This window comes from Pteropus vampyrus, unplaced genomic scaffold, assembly GCF_000151845.1.
Source record: "Pteropus vampyrus isolate Shadow unplaced genomic scaffold, Pvam_2.0 Scaffold470, whole genome shotgun sequence".
Taxonomy (NCBI): domain Eukaryota; kingdom Metazoa; phylum Chordata; class Mammalia; order Chiroptera; family Pteropodidae; genus Pteropus; species Pteropus vampyrus.
Genome location: NW_011889251.1, coordinates 1217641 through 1240284, shown reverse-complemented (window position 1 = coordinate 1240284; position 22644 = coordinate 1217641). Strand labels below are relative to the sequence as shown.

The window sequence follows — 22644 nt, the reverse complement described above, 5'->3', positions numbered from 1 at the left end:
CCACATACATAGAATATACTATGCGTGGGTGTATAAAAATGTCTAGAAGCACACTCAAGATATTGCTTAAATTAAAAACCAATCTTATGAAAGAGGACCTGGTCAACATTTCTGTTTCATTAAGATTTAATATAGATAAACTGATCCTTCAAATCTTGTTCTTTCTTTTAAGGGAAGTCCATATCGAATATCATTTTAAGGAAATAAATTCCAGGAATAAGACAGAGGATGCTAATGTTTCCATTTGCTCAACTAGTCCAAGAAAATGCCCCCCAAAAGTTCATTTGGCTGGCAGTAGTATACTACAGTCCAAGGAAAGCAACGAGAGTCAGAGAGCTTACTTTATGGTTATGGATGAAAATCAGTGATAGACCACAGTCAGATATTCAAAGGGTCCAATTTCCTCAGTGCAAAAGTACTTCAATTTTTATTAAAATGTTAAAAATAATAAACCCTTAGAAAAGCTATGGTCAACACTACAGAGAAAATCAGTGTTTTGAAAACCAAAATTCTATTTCAATAGGTAATTATATTAAGAATTAAACACTGATAAGAATGTTCTTTCAATATATTTAACTTTTCATCATATATACACAAAACATCTCTGAAAGGATACAAGAAACAAACAACATTAATGACCAATAGAGAAAAAAACTTGGGTGCCCATGGGACATTTTACTACTTTGTGAATTTTGAATCATGTAAAGGTATTACCTACTTAAAAATAAGAAAAAAATATTTTTTCAAGCAATTTTAAGATTCTGTTAAAAGTTTAGCCACAATAATGAGGAAAATGACTAACTGACATAGGACCAACTATTATTCAATATGGCAAAACTTCCATAATTAACAACACTGTGTGCCTACTATACTTCTTCAAGTTGGTCCTATTTATTTTCCCTGATCTGTTTCATCTAAAGCAGATTCATTATGAGCATAAAGAAAGAAACTCTATTCTATCTCGCATGGTATCCTCTCTCACTTCCACCCCTATCTTCAAGGTAACAAACATCTGAAAGTAAAATGGCATTCTAAATTCTTTGTTTTTCACTGAACATTTCTTATGTATACTTGAAATCCATGCTGAAAAAACAATCCTAAACAAAGGAAATTTTGATAAGTTTGAAGACATGAGATGTAAAGATGATGTAACACAAGTTTATTCTGCTACTTGAAATAAATTTTAACTTCAGAAAAGAATAAATGTACAATTGAATAATTCCAAAGGTAACTGGAGGGACTACATTCTTGGCTAACCTTAGTATTCTACAAGGGAAGAGGAAATAGTTTACTTAAGACAAAATCAATGTCAAGAAAAATCTTCCTACTTCTTTGATGATATTTAAGTAGGATAAAATATTGATAGCAAAAAGACTGATAGTGGAAGAGATAATAATTTAGCATTATAATGCCAGATTATTCTTTATTGGGGTATCCTTAGTAAATTAACTGCATATTTTAAAGACTAATAACTTTTTTCTATTAAAATAACCAATGAAATATTATATAATAAGCTAAATCTGCTAATTATTAATTTTAAATAACTTTCAAAATAATGTTTGGGGTCATTTAAGATACATCGAGTATACAGGAAGATTTTAAGGGATAGAATAATTATGTAACACTTATCGCATTATTAGTAATGATGACTTATATTTCTAATATTCATTTTCTTTGAGGATCTCATAACACTTTACACAGTCTTGAGCTAACAACACTCAAGAACATCTAGTCCATCTAACACATCCAAACAGGTAGTTGGTTAACTTGTTCTTTAAAAGTCATAAAATTAGATTTCTTAAGCTAGGTCATTAAAAATCATCTGGTCCCAACCCCCTTATAAATAATAGAGAAGGAAAAGGATGAAAAGGAGGGGAAAAAACCCAAGAGAAGCCTATGAAAATTTAAGTGATTTGCCGAGAACACCTAGCAGAGCCAAAGTAAGAATATTTACATGACCTTGATGAAATAGTCCAGAAAATAATACTAGATTTCATTTCACAGATAGGAATACTGAGGGAAATGTTTGCTTACAGATCAGTGATATTTCATGGCAATGATAAAAATTTAAGTGACCTGTCTAATGTTCAGTGCATCAGCTCTTTCTAAACAACTAAGTGTAGCCTTTGTCACTCATTAGACCTCCATTCAGATCTAGGATTATGAGATGCCTTTCATAGGCATTTCTTCCTTTAAGTAGGTCTACTTTTGAATAAAAATGCAGGCCTACATAATGCTAAATTGGGCTACAAAATCTCTTGATAAGAACATAACTTGAATGTATGTATTTACCTTCTCTAATATCTGTTAGATGTTCATTATGGGAAATTCTCTTTGAGTTCAAAAACTACTGATCAGTTATACTATGGTATACCTCTTCTAGAAATAAGAGGCCAAGGAGCTGGAGACAAGAAATACTTATTTACCTGATTTCTATATCACTCTATCTTCCATACCAATTTTAGCTTTGTTGGCAAATACGTGTGAAGAAAATTCTACAGATGACAAATATTTCCTCTATCTTAACAAATGTATCAAAGTTTTAATGCTGAAATTAATATGCCATGATGTAAAGAGAAAGATTCTACCATCTTCAAAAATGGTTTGAAAACACACTCACCAAATGAAACATCTTGACATGTTAGCCAACACAATGTTGCCATCTAAAAATACTATCCTTACTATCATTAGGGCCTTTGGAAACTCAACTGATAGTTGTCTTTCATACACAAGGATCATGTCTATAATAATAAAATGCTGGGCATGGAAACCAGGAAAACACACAACAAAGTAGGTCGAAATTAAAAGCAAGCAAGAGAAAAAAGAAAGTAGTGTTTTATTACCCAAATTGTATTATTCAATAGTTAACTACATAAAATTCTCTACCTTGAACCTGAGAAGTTAAAAGTGAAGCGGGGCTAGAAGACTGTGGTAAAAGAAATCAAACTCTAAGTGCTTGAGCTGAAATATGCTATAGAGATGAGAGCAAGTATGAAATATTAAAACTTTGCCTTCTGGTCTAAAGACTGGTAATTGGGGAAAATGGCCTAGGGTAATACAGGACACCACAGCAGTGGCTCAAAGACTATGGGAGTCTGTCAACTTGTTTTTAAATGTCCTTATTGCTTGTTTCTGATAAAGCAGTTCAGTAATAAATTTGTAGGGAGGCTGATAATATGAAAGCTCTTGTTCTCAGAAATAATTACTTTTCCAAAGAGTTTGTTTGTTTTTCCTAAATATTTCTTTTAGATTTTAAGTACTACAGAATACTAATGGTTTTAATACAAACTTTCTTACAGCGCGTTTACATCATACTACACCTGTAATCACACCAAATACTAAAAAAAAAAAAAAAAACAAAAAACCCTGAATCCAATAAACAAAGATGCTATATAGAGGAAAAAAACACATAAAAGAATAATATTTATTTCAATATACAAAGATTCCCATTAAGGTGGTAACAAGAGATGTAAATAACAGAAGATATTAATTAGGTCATTTTTTTTCAGAGCTATTTATAGAATAAGTTCAATGCTTTTAGTTAAAATGATTCTGAATGTTAAACAGAGAGAATTTTCAAAAAACTCTGGAATTAATGAACAATTTTTAATTTCATTTAATTACTGACTTTTCAAAAAGAACATTTTAAGTGGTCTATTTAAGAGTATTAAACTAGTGCAAAGGTTTTAAATAATGGATTATTCAAATTTATGCAATTAATAAAAAGTTAGATGAGCTACATAATCCATAATCTCTAAATACAATGGGTATTCGGTGTGCTTTTAATTGGAAACATCTATAAATATTTTTAATTTAAAATATTTTAAAAGTAGAAAAGCGAAGTTTCAAGTAACTAAGTTTCAGATTGGAAGATGCTCATATTTTGAGGATCTATCTGAAAGTGCTCTAGTATGCCATCAGTTCTGGCTGTGAATTTTTTAAAAGCAATAAATAAGAAAACTCCTAGATTTCTTTTAAAATTCTATTAAGTTCTCAATTATACATACTACATTTAGATGAGAAGCCATAAAACTTCTCAGTTTCATCTCAGGAAACAATATAAAAAAGCTAAACTGCTGCATTAAATTTTTTTAAACCACAATTAATATATTAACTGATTCTGGTGCAGAACATGTTAAAGAATAGGAAACAAGTTTTAAGGCTCTTTTTTAAACAATATAATATCAAAACCTTGAATTATGACAAAAATTAATCTCTAAAATCTAATAAAGCATAAGGGTTGGTCCAGATTGTGTTCCAAAGTTACTTGTACATCCTTATTTAAAACTGAGGGTAAAAACAGTTTCCAAAATAATAAAGGTTCTCAGCCAGCCTACAAAAACATGTATTTAACTCAAAGAACTAGCAAACCTAGATATCAAGAACACACCTATGAGATGCCAGGAATGGAATAGATCTCCACTCCATGCAATGGGAGTGGAGAGTTTTCCATCTGCAAACCACTGAAGGAAATTACTATAGTCTAAAATAGATACTAGGGGGTGGTAGCAAAGACTGAAGGACAAGAAAGATGCTACTGACTTGTTAGGTTCAGCTAGTAAGAATTATCAGTTACTTTTTCTCAGGATTTAGGGAATGATATGCCTGCTTCAATCACTTGTGTTTGACTAGGTCTTTTATCCCTCTCTGGATAATAAAGCCTGAAATTACCAAGTTTACTTATAGGTTTTAAATATCAAACTTACTAGACTTTCCTATACTTTCTACATTTTCTATAAAGAATATATAATTAGAAAAAGAACTAATACTAAAATTGAAATATCTCTCCATAGAGTGCAAAAGCACAGAACAGGCAATATATTTTTAAATGTTAAAATCAATATATAAAATCATTCGAAAGAAGAAAAAAAAGTTATGTCCATGAAGTTATTAAATCTAACAGTATTTATAATAGTAGAAAATAAAAAGTAGGTCAGAAGTTCAATAATAAGTGAATGATTATGGTTCATCAACTTGATGGAATATTATGCAAGACATAAATATAGAGACTATGTTATAATATGAAAAAACACAGGGGAAAAATAGAAAACAACTATATTATACTAAGAGTATAATTATATGTAAATATGAATGCAAAAGATAGACTGCAAAATAGAAAAATAAACAATTATGTTAACAGTATTACCTTCGTATTTAATTAAGATATGTATTTATCTGAGTCATTTTTTAAATCTTATATTTTGAATGTAAAATAGTACAGTAAATTCAGATCTTTCTATCTGTTCATTTAATGCAATTCTTCTAAGGAATTCTAATCATAAACACTCTGCATAATTCTAGAAGATTATAAAAATAAAAAACTTGAAAATATTTCGTACTAGATTTGTAACTCGGTCAAAATTAGTTAAGGTTTTGCTATATATTGGAATGCATTTAACTGACATTTCCTCTTTTTTCCTATTTAAGATTTTTCTAAGAACTCTCAGCAAACACATTAAGAAAGTAACTTTGCTGTAGAAAAATGGGAGAAGGAAGAAAAAATTCAGATAAGAATTCTGAGGATAAGAGTATTAAACTTCGTTTACAGTATCTAAGCTTTAATGCTCTACCTGATTTCTTTATTTCAAGTGATGAAATACTTTAATTTTTCATTTTTATAGGTGACCCAAAGCAACTCTAAAAAAGAAAAAAGATATAGAAAGAAGGCAGAAGATCAAGATCTACTTAACACATCTCTCTGTCATAATTCTCAAATAAAAAAGTACACCTCAGAAATTCTAACTAATGGGGAAGATCCTAATTAATGAGAATGAATGCTAGTATTATCGTCATAATATTTAGAATTCATAGAAATGATAATAAGTGACATATACTATACATTTACTTTAGTCAATAATTATTTTCTAACAATGTCCTCAGGCATCTATTTGGGAATGTCTGTTATTGGAAATGGTTTAAAAGGCAATGCCTGTAGTTTTTTCCAAATAACTGAAGCTATTAAAATGGATTCATTATATCGTGTCTCATAAATTTTTATGAAATGTATAAGGGAATTCTGGGAGTTACTCTAGAAAGCAGTTTAAAGCACTCTCACAAAATAAAAATAAATCAAAGCACACATTTCAGCAAGAAGCATGAACCTTTAAGTAGGATATGATTTACAATTTCCCTAAGTTGTAAGGAATATTACATATATGAATCTGCCAGCTAATTTGAAATTTTGAAAATCCAAAGCAGAAAATACTAAAAACAGAAAGATAATAGAATGCTTTAATAATATCATTAAGAAGATGATATCAGTTTTGTTTCTAGAGAAACAAAAGAAATCACTCATCGTGATTTGACAGATTATTCTATTTTGTAAGCATATCATTGAATTTAAGGTATGTCTAATAAAGGGCAGTTTAAAAAGTTCAGGAATGCCAAATGGGATTGGGTGAGAGAAAGAAACAAATAGTTTTACCTAGGAAATGAAATAGTATGCCCATTAAAAATAAAGTGTTCTAAAATACATTTAATAAATTCAACAAAACTAGAACAAATAGCAAAGCATGCAAACTATAGATCTTCTTTACTAGTGTTTTCTCAATGTTAAAAATAAATGAATATTATCACAGAGATTCGAAATTAAAAATATCTTACTAAATCAGCCCCTGCTTGAAGAAGAACATCTGCAACATCTGTATGTCCATTTTCACAAGCATAGGTTAAGGCTGTGTCTCCTGTTGCTGTTGTAGCATGAACATTAGCACCTAGCACACAAAAAAACCATACATTTACTTTGGGCATTATAAAATTACATCAGAAAGTTTAATTTTACAATTTTGTGAAACTGATAAACCCAAAGTATGAAAATATTAGTATATATTTTAATGTCCTAATTTTCCTTTAAATATGCTTTATAAAAATGTTTTTAGCCATACAGAAAGGAACTATACCAAATAATTTTAAAACAGTAAAATTTGCCTACACATTTCCAGTAAGATATACCCTAAGAAACAAAAGAGCTGCAAAACCAAAAAATGTCAAAGAGTTTTCAGAAATCATATTGGTAGTAATGCTGGATTATATTCTGAGACAGTTCTATGGATAGTATGGTAAAAATCAAATGAGTAATCCTTTGGTGAAAAGGGAAATTCTGGGCATGGTTCAGAGAAAATATGAGATTGTTGAAGTAAAAAGCCAATGGTTCTGAATTGGAAGTACTGACATGAACTCATGATTTATTTTATCTATAAGAAGAATAATATTTCCTAACTCTGACCAACGAAAAAGGTCTTGACATAATGGTAGACCAAGTAGAAACAGCAACTCTAGCTGAGATTGTGGTCTCCAAGTACCATTGTAAAGACTCAAAAATGTCAAGAAATGAACAGGTTTAAGGGTACCAAATTATGATCTCTATGTCATCCCCACTTCTTATTAACAGAGACTAGGACAAACTAACTTCTCCCTTCCAGAAGCCGCAAACCATTCAATAGAGAGAGGTCAATGAGAAGCCTTATAATCACTAAGCAAACATTAATAACAATAAGAAACTTTTTTAAAAATGACATTTTTGGAGATTTAGGAGCCTAAGAAGTGCAATTAAATTGTAGAGCTGTCTGTCAACTTTTGTAGAAATGAAAAAGTTAAGGTTCACTGTTAAAGTTGTAAGAGTAATATAAAAGCTTTTTCTAAAAGGCATTTTTAAAGCGACATACCAGCAGCCAGTAAATATTTAACCAACTCCAGGTGTCCCTCCTGAGAAGCTTCCATCAGAGGCGTAGAGCAGCCAAGTTCTATATCAGCGCCTGCCTTAATCAGAAAGTCTGCAACTTCAGAAAATCCTCCACAGCAAGCCAAGGTCAGAGCAGTTTCTTGGGTTTCTTCTGTCTGGGCATTTATATTTGCTCCTGGGGAAAGCATAAAAATAGATAAAATTAGTTGCAACAGACTTATGATAAAGATATTAATTGTTCTAATTGTGATAATCATCTCTTATCTTCTCTGCTTCTGGGGTTCCTTCCAGGGTGTTGATAATTTACTTTACCATCAATGTAAAAAAAATACTTTACCTTGTGCCAAAAGTAGTGCCACCATCTCCTCGTGTCCTTCTCGAGCAGCTTCCATCAAGGGAGTGTATCCTTCATCATTAACTTCTTCAAGATTTGCTCCCCTTTCAATAAGTAGAGCTGCCAATTCAACGTGTCCTCCACAGGCAGCTAGTGTTAACGGCGACTCAAATGAATCTGCAGGCATGTTCACTTGAGCACCACTGTCCAAAAGCAAACGTGCTACCTCTACATGTCCATCCTGCAGATTTTCAGAAGTAAAGCAAAAGGAAGGAAAAATTTTTTGAGGTTTTTAAAGTGGGAAAAGAGGAGCAAGAAATTGAGGAGAGATAGAAAAGAAGAAAAAAAGATGCAGCTTAAATGCATATATATTATCTGAGCAATTTGAGATCTGTCTTATCAAAAATCTATTAAAATGATTTTACCTTACTTTTGTGCAAGCCCAAAATTTTCCAAAAGAATCAGTCTTATGACAGTTACAATTCCAAATAATTTTGAATTTCCACATTCTTTGAAGTCCAAAAAACTGTAAAATCTAGTTAACAGTACCTCAAAATAATTAATGTTTATACTATTGCCAGGTCAAATATAGCTATACCATCAAACTTATGTAATGTTTCAGTGTAGAAACTGTGTTAGATCTATATAAGAAACAAAGACTAGGCACAAAATAACACAACAAATTCTGTGAAGTCATTACCACTTGGGATTATGTCACCAAGGTAAACCCCTGTGGACTGATATCCTATATTGTTCCTCATCACAAGCCTGTTGCAGTGAGGCAAAAAATTTTACAAAGATGTAAAAATAAATATCTTATTCGCTTGTAAATAATTTTACCATGGGCCCATTTGCATAGATAGTAAGGCAATTAACTAAAACATTCTCATGGAGGGTATGCATTCTATCCCTCCATCACCATAAATACCCTTCGTTAATTTCAAATTCTTTAATTCAAAATTTTATGTAGGCATATAAAATCAGATGTTATGTTGTTCTTTATTTCAAAAATGACCAAAATACTGCTAATGAAAAGTAAAAACTGAATATAAAAATAAGGTTTTATGAGGTTGGGTGATTCTTTCATTAAAGAATTTTAAAAGCCTTAATTAAATGTTATATTTCAGTATTCATCCAGAGTTTCATTATACTTAACTAAATGACTAGCTTAGCTTTAATCACTTTTGACATGATGCCAAAAACAAATAACTTTACATTAAAATTTTAGTTTTACTAATTCTTCAGTGTACGTAAAATATATTTAAACCAAATTACTGTATTAGGTTATTTGGTGTTTGAAATACATTTCTAATTGGAAATAAGGATTTATAAGTGTTCACAGAATGGGAGAAAATATTTGCACATTATATATCTGATATGAGAGTAGCATCAAAAATATATATAGAACTCCTAAAACTCAATAACAAAAAACTAACAACCTGATTCAAGAATGGACAAAGGATGTGAATAGATATTTCTCCAAAGAAGATATACAATGGCCAATAAGCACATGAAAAGATGCTCAACATCAGTAATCATTAGGAAAATGCAAATCAAAACTACAAGATACCACCTCACAACTATTAGGATGGCTGCTATCAAAAAAGCAGAAAATAACAAGTGCTGGTGGGATGTGGAGAAATTGGAATGCTTATGCACTGTTGGAGGGAAAGTAAAATGGTACAACCACTGTGGAAAACAGTATGGTGGTGGTTCCTCAAAATATTAAAAATAGAATTACCATATGATCAAGCAATCCTACTTTTTGGTATATACCCAAAAGAACTGAAAGCAGGGACTTAAACAGATATTTGTACACCTATGGTCTTAGCAGCATTTAGCATGGAGCAACCCAAGCGTACATCAATAAATGAAAAGATAAGCAAAATGTGGTATATACATACAATGAAATATTATGACGCCTTAAAAGAGGAAATTCTGACACATACTTCAACATGGATGAAACCTGAGGACACATTATGCTAAGTGAAACAAGCCAGCCACAAAAAGACAAATACTGTATGATTCTTCTTACATGAGGTACTTAGAATAGTCAAAATTGTAGATAGAAAGTAGAATGGTGATTGCTAAGGGATGACGGGGCGCAGGGAATGGGAAGTTGTTATTCAATGGGCATAGTTTCAGTTTTACAAAATAAAGAGTTACAGAGATGGTAGTGATGGTTGCAAACATGACCTCTGAAATATACACTTAAAAATGGTTCAGGTGGTAAATTTTATGTTTGTGTATGTTACCACAATAAAGGAAATAAAGAAAATAAAAAGTATATCAGTGAGTTGGAAATGACATAGCCAAGCCTACCTTCTGTATTGTTTCCTACATTGACGGATTTACTATTAAAAGTTAAAAAAACATTATATACTTCCCCTTCCCTCTCTATTGTATAATTTTTTAAAAATCTGATCTCATAATAAATATTTTTCCAAAAAATTAATAATTCTTAAAAGTCTATACACATATGATCTTTTCTTCCCATAAAATCTCAAGTGAGTGCAATTTGAAATTACCATGCAAGCCTCCATTAAGGCAGTGTGCATCTCATCTGTTTTGTGCTCTTGATCTGCACCAGCATCAAGTAGAAAGCGAACCATATCCAAATGGCCTTTAAAAAAAATCCACAAATTTAAAAACTATATTTCTAAAGAATTGAGTATCAATGTAATTCATAAGTATTAAAATGGGGAATATTTTCTTTCAGATGTCTATACAAAAATTTTAAGAGAACTTATATTGTATTCAATAAATCAATCAATGACAGTTTTACAAAGCCAGTCCAATATAATAAGCAAGCTCTCGTCAAGGTCTAGGTTTTAAAGATTACATTAGTCCAAAGTACATAATTCAAGTTAAGTAAAGCAATAATACTTCTTCTTTCATTTAATCTATATAAACTATATCAAATCAAAACACTGAAATAAAATAGAATGCCAGGTAAAGCATGTTTGGATCATTTTTCAGAAAAACAGCTTTTAAAATAATAGCTATAAACTCACTGTGGCAATGAACAGGCACAGAAAATTCCATCAAAATAATTTCAACCCTCTTGATACATTTAATACATAAAAAGCCTTAATAGTCAATAAGAAAAAGAAAAGCACTCCAGTAGAAAAATGAATGAAGGACATAAAATGGTAATTCGAAAAAGAATGCAAATGAATATTAAACTGATGAAAAAAATATTAAACCTTCCTATTAAACAAATGCAAATTAAAATGACACACCATTTTTTACTATCAAAATGGCAAATATTAAAAAGAATGATAATACCCAGTGTTGGTGAGGGTGTAGGGTGGGATAAAGGGCACTCTCAAACACTGCTGGTGGGAGTATAAATTGGATCAACCTTTCTAGAAGGCAATTTGGCAAATGTATCAAAAGCCTTAAAAATGTCCATACCCTTTGACCCAGCAATTCCACTTCCAGGAATTTATCCTAAGGAAATAATCAGAGATTAGGCAAAGATGTCTGCACAAGGACGTTATCACAGTGTTTTTAATAATAGTGAAAAACTGGGAACAATTCAAGTGTCCAACAATAGGCCATTATGGTGCATCCATTTGATGTTTTTGGCAGAGACTGCTAGTTCCCTACTCAATTATCTATTTTTCAATGTTCCTTAACAGAACTCTAATTTTATCTGAGTGGCAACACGCATGACTAAAAGACTACATTTCCCAGCCTCCCTTGTTGCTATGTGTGGCCAATGAGATGTAAGTCGGAACAATAACACAGAGCTTCTATGAAGACTCCTTAAAGATACCTTACTAAATTGGAAGGCACTCCCCATTTTGCCCTTGCCCTCTTCATCCTTCTTAGAATATGGATTGTTAGGGCCATAGCTACCATCTTGGTAACCTTGAATATAGAAACCACATACTAGGATGGTAAAGCAGAAAAACAGAATGCTGAGATCTTGATAACAATGGAACTGTTATACTAATCTTAGCCTACTCCTGGACTTGTTTTATATAAAAGAGAAAAGGCTTCTCTTTTGTTCAGATCATTATTAATTTAGGTTTTGAGGCATATACAGCCAAATCCACTAATAACTGCAATAGCGAAATATCATTATGTGACCATCAAAAGTTGTATTACAAAAATATTGAGGTGGCAAAATGTTCACGATACACTGCTAAATAAAAGAAGCAGACTGTAAAACAGTGTTAAGAGTATGACCACTTAAAAATACAGGCATTCCTTGTTTTATTGCACTTTGCAGATGTTGTAATTTTTACAAATTAAAGGCAAGACCCTCCTCCCTCAACAAGATTACAGCTTGCTTTACTGCAAGACTTGCTTTATAGCGGTGGTCTGGAACCAAACTCACAATATCTCTGCGGTATGCCTGTATATATATATTTGTTTATGAATATACTTTAAAAACACACTGGAAGTAAATACATTACAATATTGTTTACATCCTTTAAAAATCTTTAGATAGTAGCATTACATGTAATTACAAAGTTTTCTTTATATTATTTTGTGTTTTTCAGGTTTCTGTATCATTGTGATTATTATATTATTTGAGTGTGTATTATTTTTGAAATAAATGCTGGAAAAATCGTAAGAAACAAAAATCATTAAAGAATGGAAACTCTAAATCTGTAGTAAGAGTTGACTTCATAGCTAATTGAATAAATTTGAATTAAAATAATAAAAAAAACATACACTGTGAAGTTATACTTTAGGAAATACAGGCTAAAATGGACTTTATATATAATCTCTTATAAGCTAGATAATTTTATAGCACAGGGAAAACATAAGCAATGTAAAATTAACTCAAGTACTCAAATATTCAAAGTTGTTATAAAAAAACATAAATTTTCATACATATCGAGTACCTTTGTAGCATGCAAGTGTAAGAGCACTTTCTTTGAATTCGTTAGAATGAGTGTTGATGCCTGCTCCATGATCTAGAAGAACTCTTGCAACTTCTACATGACCTGCACTGGCTGCTTCCATTAAGGGGGTATGTCCATTTTCATTATGATCTTCTATATTTGCACCTTCATTAAGTAGCACTTTCACAATGTCAACAAATCCTCCAGCACAAGCATAAGTTAATGCAGTGTTTCCTAACAAAGAACAAAAGAAATACAAAATTATGATAAAATGGATACAATTATGATTATGCTACTGCTCTAGTTCTACCTCTTCCATTCTTACATAAACCAAACAACTATCATCTCAAACTTTTTGTTGTATTGGTTAGAAGCATCATCTTAATTTTTTTATTAATTAAAAGGTTTATTATAAACAGGTCAATTTACCTCTCTCCTATTTCCTTAGCTTGTAAAATAAGCTTGAAAAATCACTTTCAACATATTTTTATCTAAAGTATTCTAATGTATCATTCAAAATTATTCCTTTATCTTTTGATACTGTACAATTTAGAAACACTTAACATTTCATTTCTATATATATATATTCATTTCTTCATTTTCTTTTACCTCTCCTTTATCTTTACAGATTTATTCATAAGATAATTCATTGTTTTAGGTATATTTTCCTTCTGAAACATATAGACCATCTATATTTATGTGACCCAGTGAGATATATATAAATCCCCCTCAGTATAACTCCTTCAAAAGAAAAATTTCTTTAAAAAGTTTCCTAGTTATTTCTTTCTTGATTTTGTTTCAAGAATTTTTATTTATTAAAGGGGGTAGGGAGGTTTTTTAACCATCCAACAGAATGAGACTGAAGAAGGCTGTTTTAAAGGTTCAGCAAACCTATCATTTCAGAACCCAGTTTGTTCAGAATTCAACCATTTAACCACCTCAGATGTTATGCACATTAATATTACTACAACTAAGACAATGTGGTCAGCGAAATGACCTAGAATCCTTTCTAGGAAGGCTTGCTCATTTAAAAAATAAATTAGGATACATTTAACATATATTTAATAGTATGGAACACTGATATGCTTTCATTATTTACTATATTTTAAAAAAACATTTAGTTGCCTCACTAAATGCAAGGAATCTCATTACTAAAACTATACCTGTAATTCAAGACATACAACCAAAGCTCTGCCTGTCTATAAATCTAGGAAACATAAGTAAATAAAAGAGTGGTCTTTACTAGAGTAGCTTTCATGCTGCCACAAGAATATCTTAATAGTAAATGCATTCAGTACACTTGACATGAAAACCCCTATAGGGTAAATACTCTCAAGTTAATCTATAACCTAAAGTCAAGGGAGTTGTATTTAAATGAGATAAAGTATTGTAAGAGATATAGTTCATAATTTTGCCTCTTCACACATTACATATCATTATGGCAGAAAAAAAAACTGTGCTCCACAGAAAAATTGTTGATCTTGATCAAATAGAAGTTAAGTATGTTTTAAAGACTTTTGAAGATATCAAATTAATCTATATTTTATTCAGAGATTCTAAACAAAGGCTAAGATTTTTCTGTAGGTTTACAACTGGTTTTTCCTAAGAATCAAATTTTTATCTCTCACATTATAATTAATTATATCAACTTATTTTCCTCAAACGCATACATCATTTTCTATATACCTGTTGCAGACTGGGAGTTGACATTTGCATCGTGAAGAAGTAATAGCTTCACAATATCTAGATAACCTCCACTGGATGCTGCCATTAGGGGAGTTATGTCTCCTTTAGTCCCTCGATCTTCAACATCAGCATGCATAGCAAGTAATACCTTTAAAACACATATACACACAGAGAGAAATTATCAATTTTTACCATTAATAGTATTTCTAGAGAATATACTGTATCTGGGAAGATATTCTTTTAGAGTGGGGGTGAGGAAAAATAAAAAAATAATCACCTTTGGGAAAATATGGCAGTGTTCACTGCTCAAAACACCAGTTTAGATGCTGTATTTTATAATACCATTACATATATCAATCTTTAAAGTACATAATCACATTAGCCATCCTATTACAAACTATAACTACTCTTGTCAAAGAATCTGTTATGTCTGGGATTATCTAGTAAGAGTACAGCAAAACTATACTCACAAGACAGAAACTAACTGGTAAACACATGGCTATTTCCCAATATTGCTCTAACAGAAGGAAAAAATTTTTTAAAATTGGGGTAATCTGGCAAAATGAAAAATCATTACTTTCTACTATAGTTGTGTATTATTTCTAAAGCAAGTTTTAAATATTTTTTTTTATGTGTTTCTTATTCATTAGGACTAGTTTTGACTAAATGGTAGAAAAATGGATCATGCCTAGTTGTATTTACAGGCAAAAAATTAATTATGTATCAGTTTCTATTTTACCCAGGGCCAAAAAAGGAAAGGTCTCTAATTATAATTTCTTTTACTAATGATAAAAATAAAACATCAAAACCCTTCAACAATTTTAATTACTAAAGATTATTTCTGCTTACTTGTGCTAATTCATAATACCCTGCTGAACAAGCCAAACACAACAGGCTTTCTCCTTCTTCTGTATGTTCATTTACACTTCTGCCTTCATCTAGTAATTTACGAACAGCATTTACATCCCCATCTGAACAAGCTTCTGCCAAACTGCGACTGCAAATGAAATCGTCAACAATTAACCAACACAGAAAGACCGAGGGACTTATGATGATAAATTACATTAAATATTAATAGTCAGACACAGAAAAGTATTGATATAGTAAGAAAAAAATTGTATGATCATCTGTTTTAATATTTATTCATGTATGTCAACCAAGCAAAAATAAAAGAATATGAAATAGCAGTCATTTTTATTTTTCAAAACATCCTAACAAATTGTCATATTAAATTTTAACTAAACTTTTTTAAAGCACTAGATGTACAGGTTCAGTGCACTCAGTGGGCAGGGTGCACCCGGGATTTGGTCCATGGCTCCACCTGGGGCTCAAAACCAGGACCTTCTGTGTGTAAAGCAGACATGCTAACCACTACACTACGGAGCCACCCCTGGATGTACAACTTTTTAAACTCTACTAGTGTTAATGACTCCCAAAGACATTCGGGATATAATCCTATGGCTTAGAATTTTACCTTGTAACAGCAGAAGGTCAAAATCTAAGTAAAAATTTTACTGCAGAATGATTAACAAAATCGGTGAATCTCAAACTTTAATGTGCATACAAATCACTCACGTTCCTTTTTTAAAATGCAGATTCTGATTCAGTAGATGCATTTCTAATAAGCTCTGAGGTAATGCTGATGCTGCTAGTCCATGAACGATGTTTGAGTAGCAAGCACCTAGATTACTGCATTAGCAAATCCATTTCATTTATTATTACCCAACCAGTCAGTTCAGGGTTTACTACTATAACTGTTAGAATAAGTAACTTCCTTAGAAATGGAAACCAGTTTGGATTTCTTACACTCTAGTATAGTACATTCCACAAGATAGCTCAATGAATATGAGTAAAATAGAAGAATAAAAATATAATATCTATTTTTATATTCATATATATACATTTATATATCAACTTAAAATACAATATCCATTTGGCTAAAGCCCCTTCAAAAGATATATTTAACCAAAATTTGCTACTTCTCCAAAATTCACTCAAGAAAATGTCTCAAACCCAGTGGAAGTCATTCAATACATACGTGTCTATTTGTCCTGCATTGTGGCCATTTTCCGCTTTCATACGTGTCAGTGCAGCAGCAGCTTCATCCAGCGCACAACTTACTGAGGACGTCAGTCTCCGGAGTACTTCAGGATCTGCAAAAGCTTTACCGTCAGCAGTTGACAATTTGCCAATTCCTTCATTGCGTGTCAATCAATCAGGAAGTGCAGGGAAAGAATAAAAGTGCAAATTGTAATTATATTTCTAAACACTATTACCTAGTGCAAAAATGGCATAGTTCCCATAGATAAGGCCGATAGTCAGAATATTAGGCTGGTAATTTTGAATTTGCCACTAACATCAAAAGGCCATCATAGAACCACCTATATTTTAGTCTTTCCATGTTTACAATGCACATATTAATTTGTCCTCTACTTAACTCCAAATATAACTTAAACGTTATTGTAGCAAATAAATGAGATTCCTTTCAAAGTATACAGTCATACAATAAGTATACAGTCATACAATTCCTTTCAAAGTATACAGTCATACAATTCTAGTATAGAATTATATCTGTCTGTACTATTTTCAGTAGTAATAGAGGGGATATCCTGTAACATTAAAACAAACAATCCAATAGTTTCTTTCTTTGGTTAAATAGCCACTTAGAACCATCTTCTAGAGCTGAACCATAAATTAAAATAAATTTATTCTTATCATTAATATTTATTATGTGCTTATGATGTGCCAGATACAAGGAAGGCAAAAAGGAATATGGCATAGTTCCTGTCCTTACAGAGCCCATAGTCTGGTAGGACTATCAGATGTCCAAGTTGTCAATAAATCTTTTTCTCTAGATTCAGTGAAGAATTAGTCACTACTGTAACAGAAAATTTTTGACAATATCACTGCACGTTACTGCTGAATTTTTCCTATAAAGATACTCGTACAAGCAAGAGAAGTTATAGATATATATAAACTACAGCATAATTTATGAAATGGAAAAATTGGAAATAACCTAAATATCCCTCAATAACTAATTGGTAAAATAAATTATGGTGCATCCAAACAACAAAATATTATCTTACTCTTTAAAAGGAAAAAGATCAATATATCATGTTGTGGAAAGATGCCCATGATAATGTGAAGAAAAGAAAATTATTACATATTCTATATATGATCCTACTTCATTTTTTAAAAAACTTATGTATATTCAAACATATACATGTATTTACATAACTACAAGAGAAAAAGTCTAGACGTATATGTAAACCTTGACAATGAGAAGGCTTTATAATCTATTTAACACATTTCATATAGCTTTAGCTATTTTATAATTTAGAAAAGAATTTTTAAAAATTTTTTAAATGGCTTTAATTCTTAATTTTCTCTATGACTCTCAAAGAAAATCTTAAAGAAAAAGATATCTTCGGCTCCATTTTTTCAGTTAAAATCATGTTAAGAATTCCATCTTCTTTAAGAAGTCTAGTAATACCTAACACGTTCTCATAATTAAAAACACAAACATGTGTTTAAAAATTCCTCTTAAAAGTTATAGGCTCAACACAACATCCATGTTCCAAAAGCAAATGAAAATACTGAAGCGCAAAAATAATTTATTAAGCAAGTGACTTGCACAGAGCTTAGAAAAGAGCGTATCATTTGAAAATACATCTGACAATTTCTTTGGACACAATATTATATTCAACAATGTCTGGAGTTTAAATTGTTGAAATACACAAACATTTAAATTCAACAGTTTCTGACAACTCCTGGAAGCCAGAAAGTCATGATTTTCAAGGTTTTCTAATAATAGGTATGAAAAACAAGGAATTCTAAGGTATCCTCCTGTGTATACCAGACTTACCTATGAACCTAAAGAGAAAAGGGGGAAAGAAAAATGCTTAATGCACCAGGAAAGAGCCAGTCCTGAGTGAGACTCATAAGGTGCCCAGAAAAAAATGAATTTAAAACCGTAAACTGGGAGTCTGGAGTAGTACTCACAACATGAGTAAACTGTTGGCCTAAACTGGAGAGTAAAGATGTACCACTACCCCTAAAAAAACTTGGTCTGGAGAAGGAAAGGAAAGTAAGTAGTCCAGAGAAGACAGGGAGAAGAGAAACACCTTTTCTCCGCATTTCTCTCTAAGCAAAATATAAGATTCCAAAGCACAGAAAGAAAAAAAAATTAGAGGGTGGCCATGTCACTCCCATTTCAAGCCCATTTCAAACATATTATACTGTATATCCCTAAAGCATAACTAGGAGATTCACAAGAAATAAGACAAAAAGGGAGGGACACCCAATGTAATTAACTAATGTGAACATCAAACCTTTTTTTTTTTATTACTAGTCTTACCTTAAAGTCTCTGCTGGATACTTAAATATTTTGTTCAATATAATTTTAAGTATGTATCAGTTCCAAAAAGACATTAAAAGGACTAAAAGTCAATCTGCTACAAATCATACCTGTGCTTTTCCATAACAGGACAAAGTTAAAGGAATAACAAGATGATATCAAATAAACACATTCCTAATAAATTATTTATGTTTTTCCAAGAATGATTTAAAAATATGTATTTCTTTTAGCTCTTACTTTTCTCCTAGTCATTATGTGGTCAAATGTAACACTGTTTTTTTCTTCAATATGAAATGTGTTAAAAGGCTGCTATGATTTTTCTGAATACCCATCTTTAATATGCTCATTAAAGCACAGTTGACCCTTAAACAACATGGGTTTGAACTACACAGGTCCACTTATACATGATTTTTTTCTGTAAATATACAGTTGGCTCTTCACATCCTTGGGTGTCACATCCATGGATCTGTCCTACACCTTTTTATATACCAACTTGAGCATCTGTGGATTTTGGAATCTGCAGATTTTGGCATCTGCATGGTGTTCTGGAACCAAACCCCACGGATACTGAGGGGCAATCAATGAGTTTTTGGGGAGTCAAAGTTATATGTGGATTTTTGACTGTATGGGGGAGCTGGCTCTTCTAAACCTCCTTCCAATGTTGTTCTATGATCAACTGTACTCAGAAACTGAGTGAAATTTTCCATACTTTAAAAAACTTTATTTTGTACTTTTTACATTTTAATGGCTTTAACATGGCATAAGGTATATATACGGCCCCCTAATTAAGTTTCTAGGCACTATTTTAAAAATAAACTGTAAATTCCAGATTAAATTCTTATATGTGTTTAATGTGCACATATATTTATATTAAACAATAAAAGGAGTGTCATACAAAGTGAACATCTCAAAAGCAATATACAAAGATCAGAAAAAGTTAACTTCCTTCTTAAAACGCAATTTTAGGAGATAAAAGCTTTTCATTGCAGTGTAATGGAAACTTTGAATAGCAAATAACGAGTAGGTTGTACAATATAAAATAGTGGTAAGTATACATTATTTTGAGAAAGCTTATCACAGATTTTTCTTTTCTGCCACTTGAGAACAAGAAGTTGACATAGTTTGGTGTATTGGACTAGAGCTGGTCCAATTTTGTGTTTGATTTTTTTTTTTAAAGTTTCCCAAGTAAAAAATAGCAATCTATAATTAAGATACACATAGACTAAAGTGAGTAAGTAATCACATGCCAGTTCTCTAAATCAGTTAAAAGATTCACAATTTGATGAACTATGTTTTTCTCCCACATTTTATTTTTTTAATGTAATTGGTAATAGATAAGTTTTCCTTGATAACTAGCTAATTATCTAATATCTTATTATAAATGTTAGTGTTGAGTCCAGAAATCACTTATTGAAAACTTTCAACCAAGAATTATTTAAATATAAAATGTGAACATTTTCTTTAGGAAAAAAATATAACACTACAGAGATTTCAAATTTTGTATAATGTTATACAATTTGGGGGTAATCTTGTATAACTTTGTATAGCAACCTAGACTTTTCAAGAGATGAAAAAGAAAAACACAAAATAAAGTACCTGCTGCTTCTAACAATGCTTCTAGTCGTGCCTGTGTCTCTGGATCCACAGTGCGCAAGTCTGCTCCTTCTGTAGTACTTGATAAGAATATCTCTGACGTTGTTTTAAGCACTGGGTTATCCAGATCTTCTTGGTCCAAAATAAATGATTCGACCTGTTTATGAATTAAAGATGCAATATCCATGAAACCGATCTCAATTATTGTTTGAATAACTACAGTTTAAGGTAATATAACTTCTGATTTGGAATTTAAATATAACCAGGTAAATTATTTTAGAAATATGGGGCTGTAGGAAGGGACTTTAAGGGAGCCTCCCAACTTTCTGCTTATCTTCGAGACCTGACTATAGGTATAGCCCAGACACATCAGATTCAAGTTACCTGGAATCTTCTGTGCCTAACACAGAGCCTGAAAAGCAGTACTTTAAAAAATGAAACAAGTACATGAACATAGTTCCCAAGAGGATGTTCCCAAGAGGATGTATACAGGACTAGGCAGTAAGAAGACTAGATACCATAGATCGGTCATTGAGGCACAGCTTTTCCTTTCTTCTAATTAATTTACTATGACTTTTTAATTAAAAAAAGAGACTTAATCCACTGCCAAATACCTGGAGTCCTATAGATAAGAAATCTCCATGAGAAAAAGAACAATATCTATTTGTTTACTGTTCTATCCTCTGGGCCTAAGAATACCTTGAAAATAGTTGGTATTTAATATATTTGTATTCGATACATATTTTATACATATGGTATGTGCAAAATCAACTTATGAAAATAAACAGAACACTGTAATTTTAAATAGTTAATTCTAAAAAAATTTTCTTAAATAAAATATGCACAACCTTTCTGGAAAGCAATTTGAAATGTGTATAGAAATGCTTTAAAAACCTTATGCCCTTTGACCTACTAATTCCATTTTAAGGAATTTATCCTTTAAAAAAATGACCTGAAAGCAAGACAAAAATATGCAAGGATGTTCACTGCAGCATTAATTATAATTCCAAAAATAAGAGGAAATAAACTACAATAGGGAATTTGGGAAATATAGTTTGTACATTCACAGGATGAACTACTATCTAGTCATTAAACATAGTGTTTTTGAAATAAATTTAATGGCATGAGAAGGTATTCATAAAATTAAGTGAAAACACCAAAAGATTCAAAACAGTATGGTCTTTATTTTGCTAAAAGTATATATGTACATGTAAGTAAACATGAGCATGGGTACTCATGCATACAATCATGAGTACATATTTATATACCCATATATGTCTATAATACATAAATATGTATAACCATGGAAGTTAACATATTTGTAGACAGGTTGAAAAACAGGAATAGAAAGAGTAAGTACTTCTTCAAAGTCACACAGCTAATAAGTGGCAAAGCTAGGTTTCAGACCCAGGCCATAAAGCTATAGTCTGTGCTCTTAACCACTAGGCAATACTAACTCACAAATTTATAAACAAAGGATCACAGTATTTAGACTACATTATTTGGCACATTTGGCTAGTTGGTCATCAGTTTTCACAATGGACACCAAATAAAGATATCCTAATAAAGACAGTAAAGTTAAAACGATTTGGATGTAATTTATCTGGTGATGTACTATAATTTTACAAAATAAATCTTTAACTTCAGATCTAATAACATTGAGCCATGTGCATATTACTATGTACGTAGTGATATGTACTAAGTAACACAGCTTCTCTAATATATAATTACAAAGATGGCATTCTAGATCCATGCCAATAGATAAATGCAGACTATTAGTTGTCAAATGATATTGAAAGGTAACTGTTTGTACAACAAAGAGCTTGTTGCAAGCCCAGGAAATTATTAGGTATTTGCAGATACATATACCTGCCAGTTGTTAAAGATAAAACCATTATTCCAAATTCTGGAATTTTTTGTTAAAGATGGTGTTTAGATGTTAACATTTTATAAAAGGCATTGGTCTGCTGTGGTATTATACACATTATGGAGACAAATACAGATCATACACTTTAAAAATCCAAGTTAAGGATTTATGATTTTCTTCCATTTGTTTCTCCAATATCTACTGAAGTCCTGTTTTATACAAAGCACTATGACAGCACAGAACTGTGGAAGAAATAAGTCAAAG

The 22644-nt window shown here is 31.3% G+C and overlaps 1 protein-coding gene across 5 annotated transcripts in view; it reads right to left on the bottom strand.

The window, feature by feature from the left end:
- LOC105306972 (ankyrin repeat and KH domain-containing protein 1) overlaps positions 1-22644 on the bottom strand; it is a 90710-nt gene that overhangs the window by 48712 nt on the left and 19354 nt on the right. For 4 of the 5 annotated variants that reach the window (XM_011382300.2, XM_011382298.2, XM_011382299.2 and 1 more), the window contains exons 2-10: positions 20517-20670; positions 16602-16758; positions 15413-15560; positions 14564-14711; positions 12878-13111; positions 10544-10638; positions 8019-8256; positions 7665-7856; positions 6604-6713 (exon numbers count right to left, since the gene is read on the bottom strand). In XM_011382300.2, coding sequence (XP_011380602.1) covers positions 6604-6713; positions 7665-7856; positions 8019-8256; positions 10544-10638; positions 12878-13111; positions 14564-14711; positions 15413-15560; positions 16602-16758; positions 20517-20670 — 1476 coding nt within the window. The remainder of the gene's footprint in view (positions 1-6603; positions 6714-7664; positions 7857-8018; positions 8257-10543; positions 10639-12877; positions 13112-14563; positions 14712-15412; positions 15561-16601; positions 16759-20516; positions 20671-22644) is intronic. The other variant, XM_011382302.2, reaches the window with a different exon arrangement.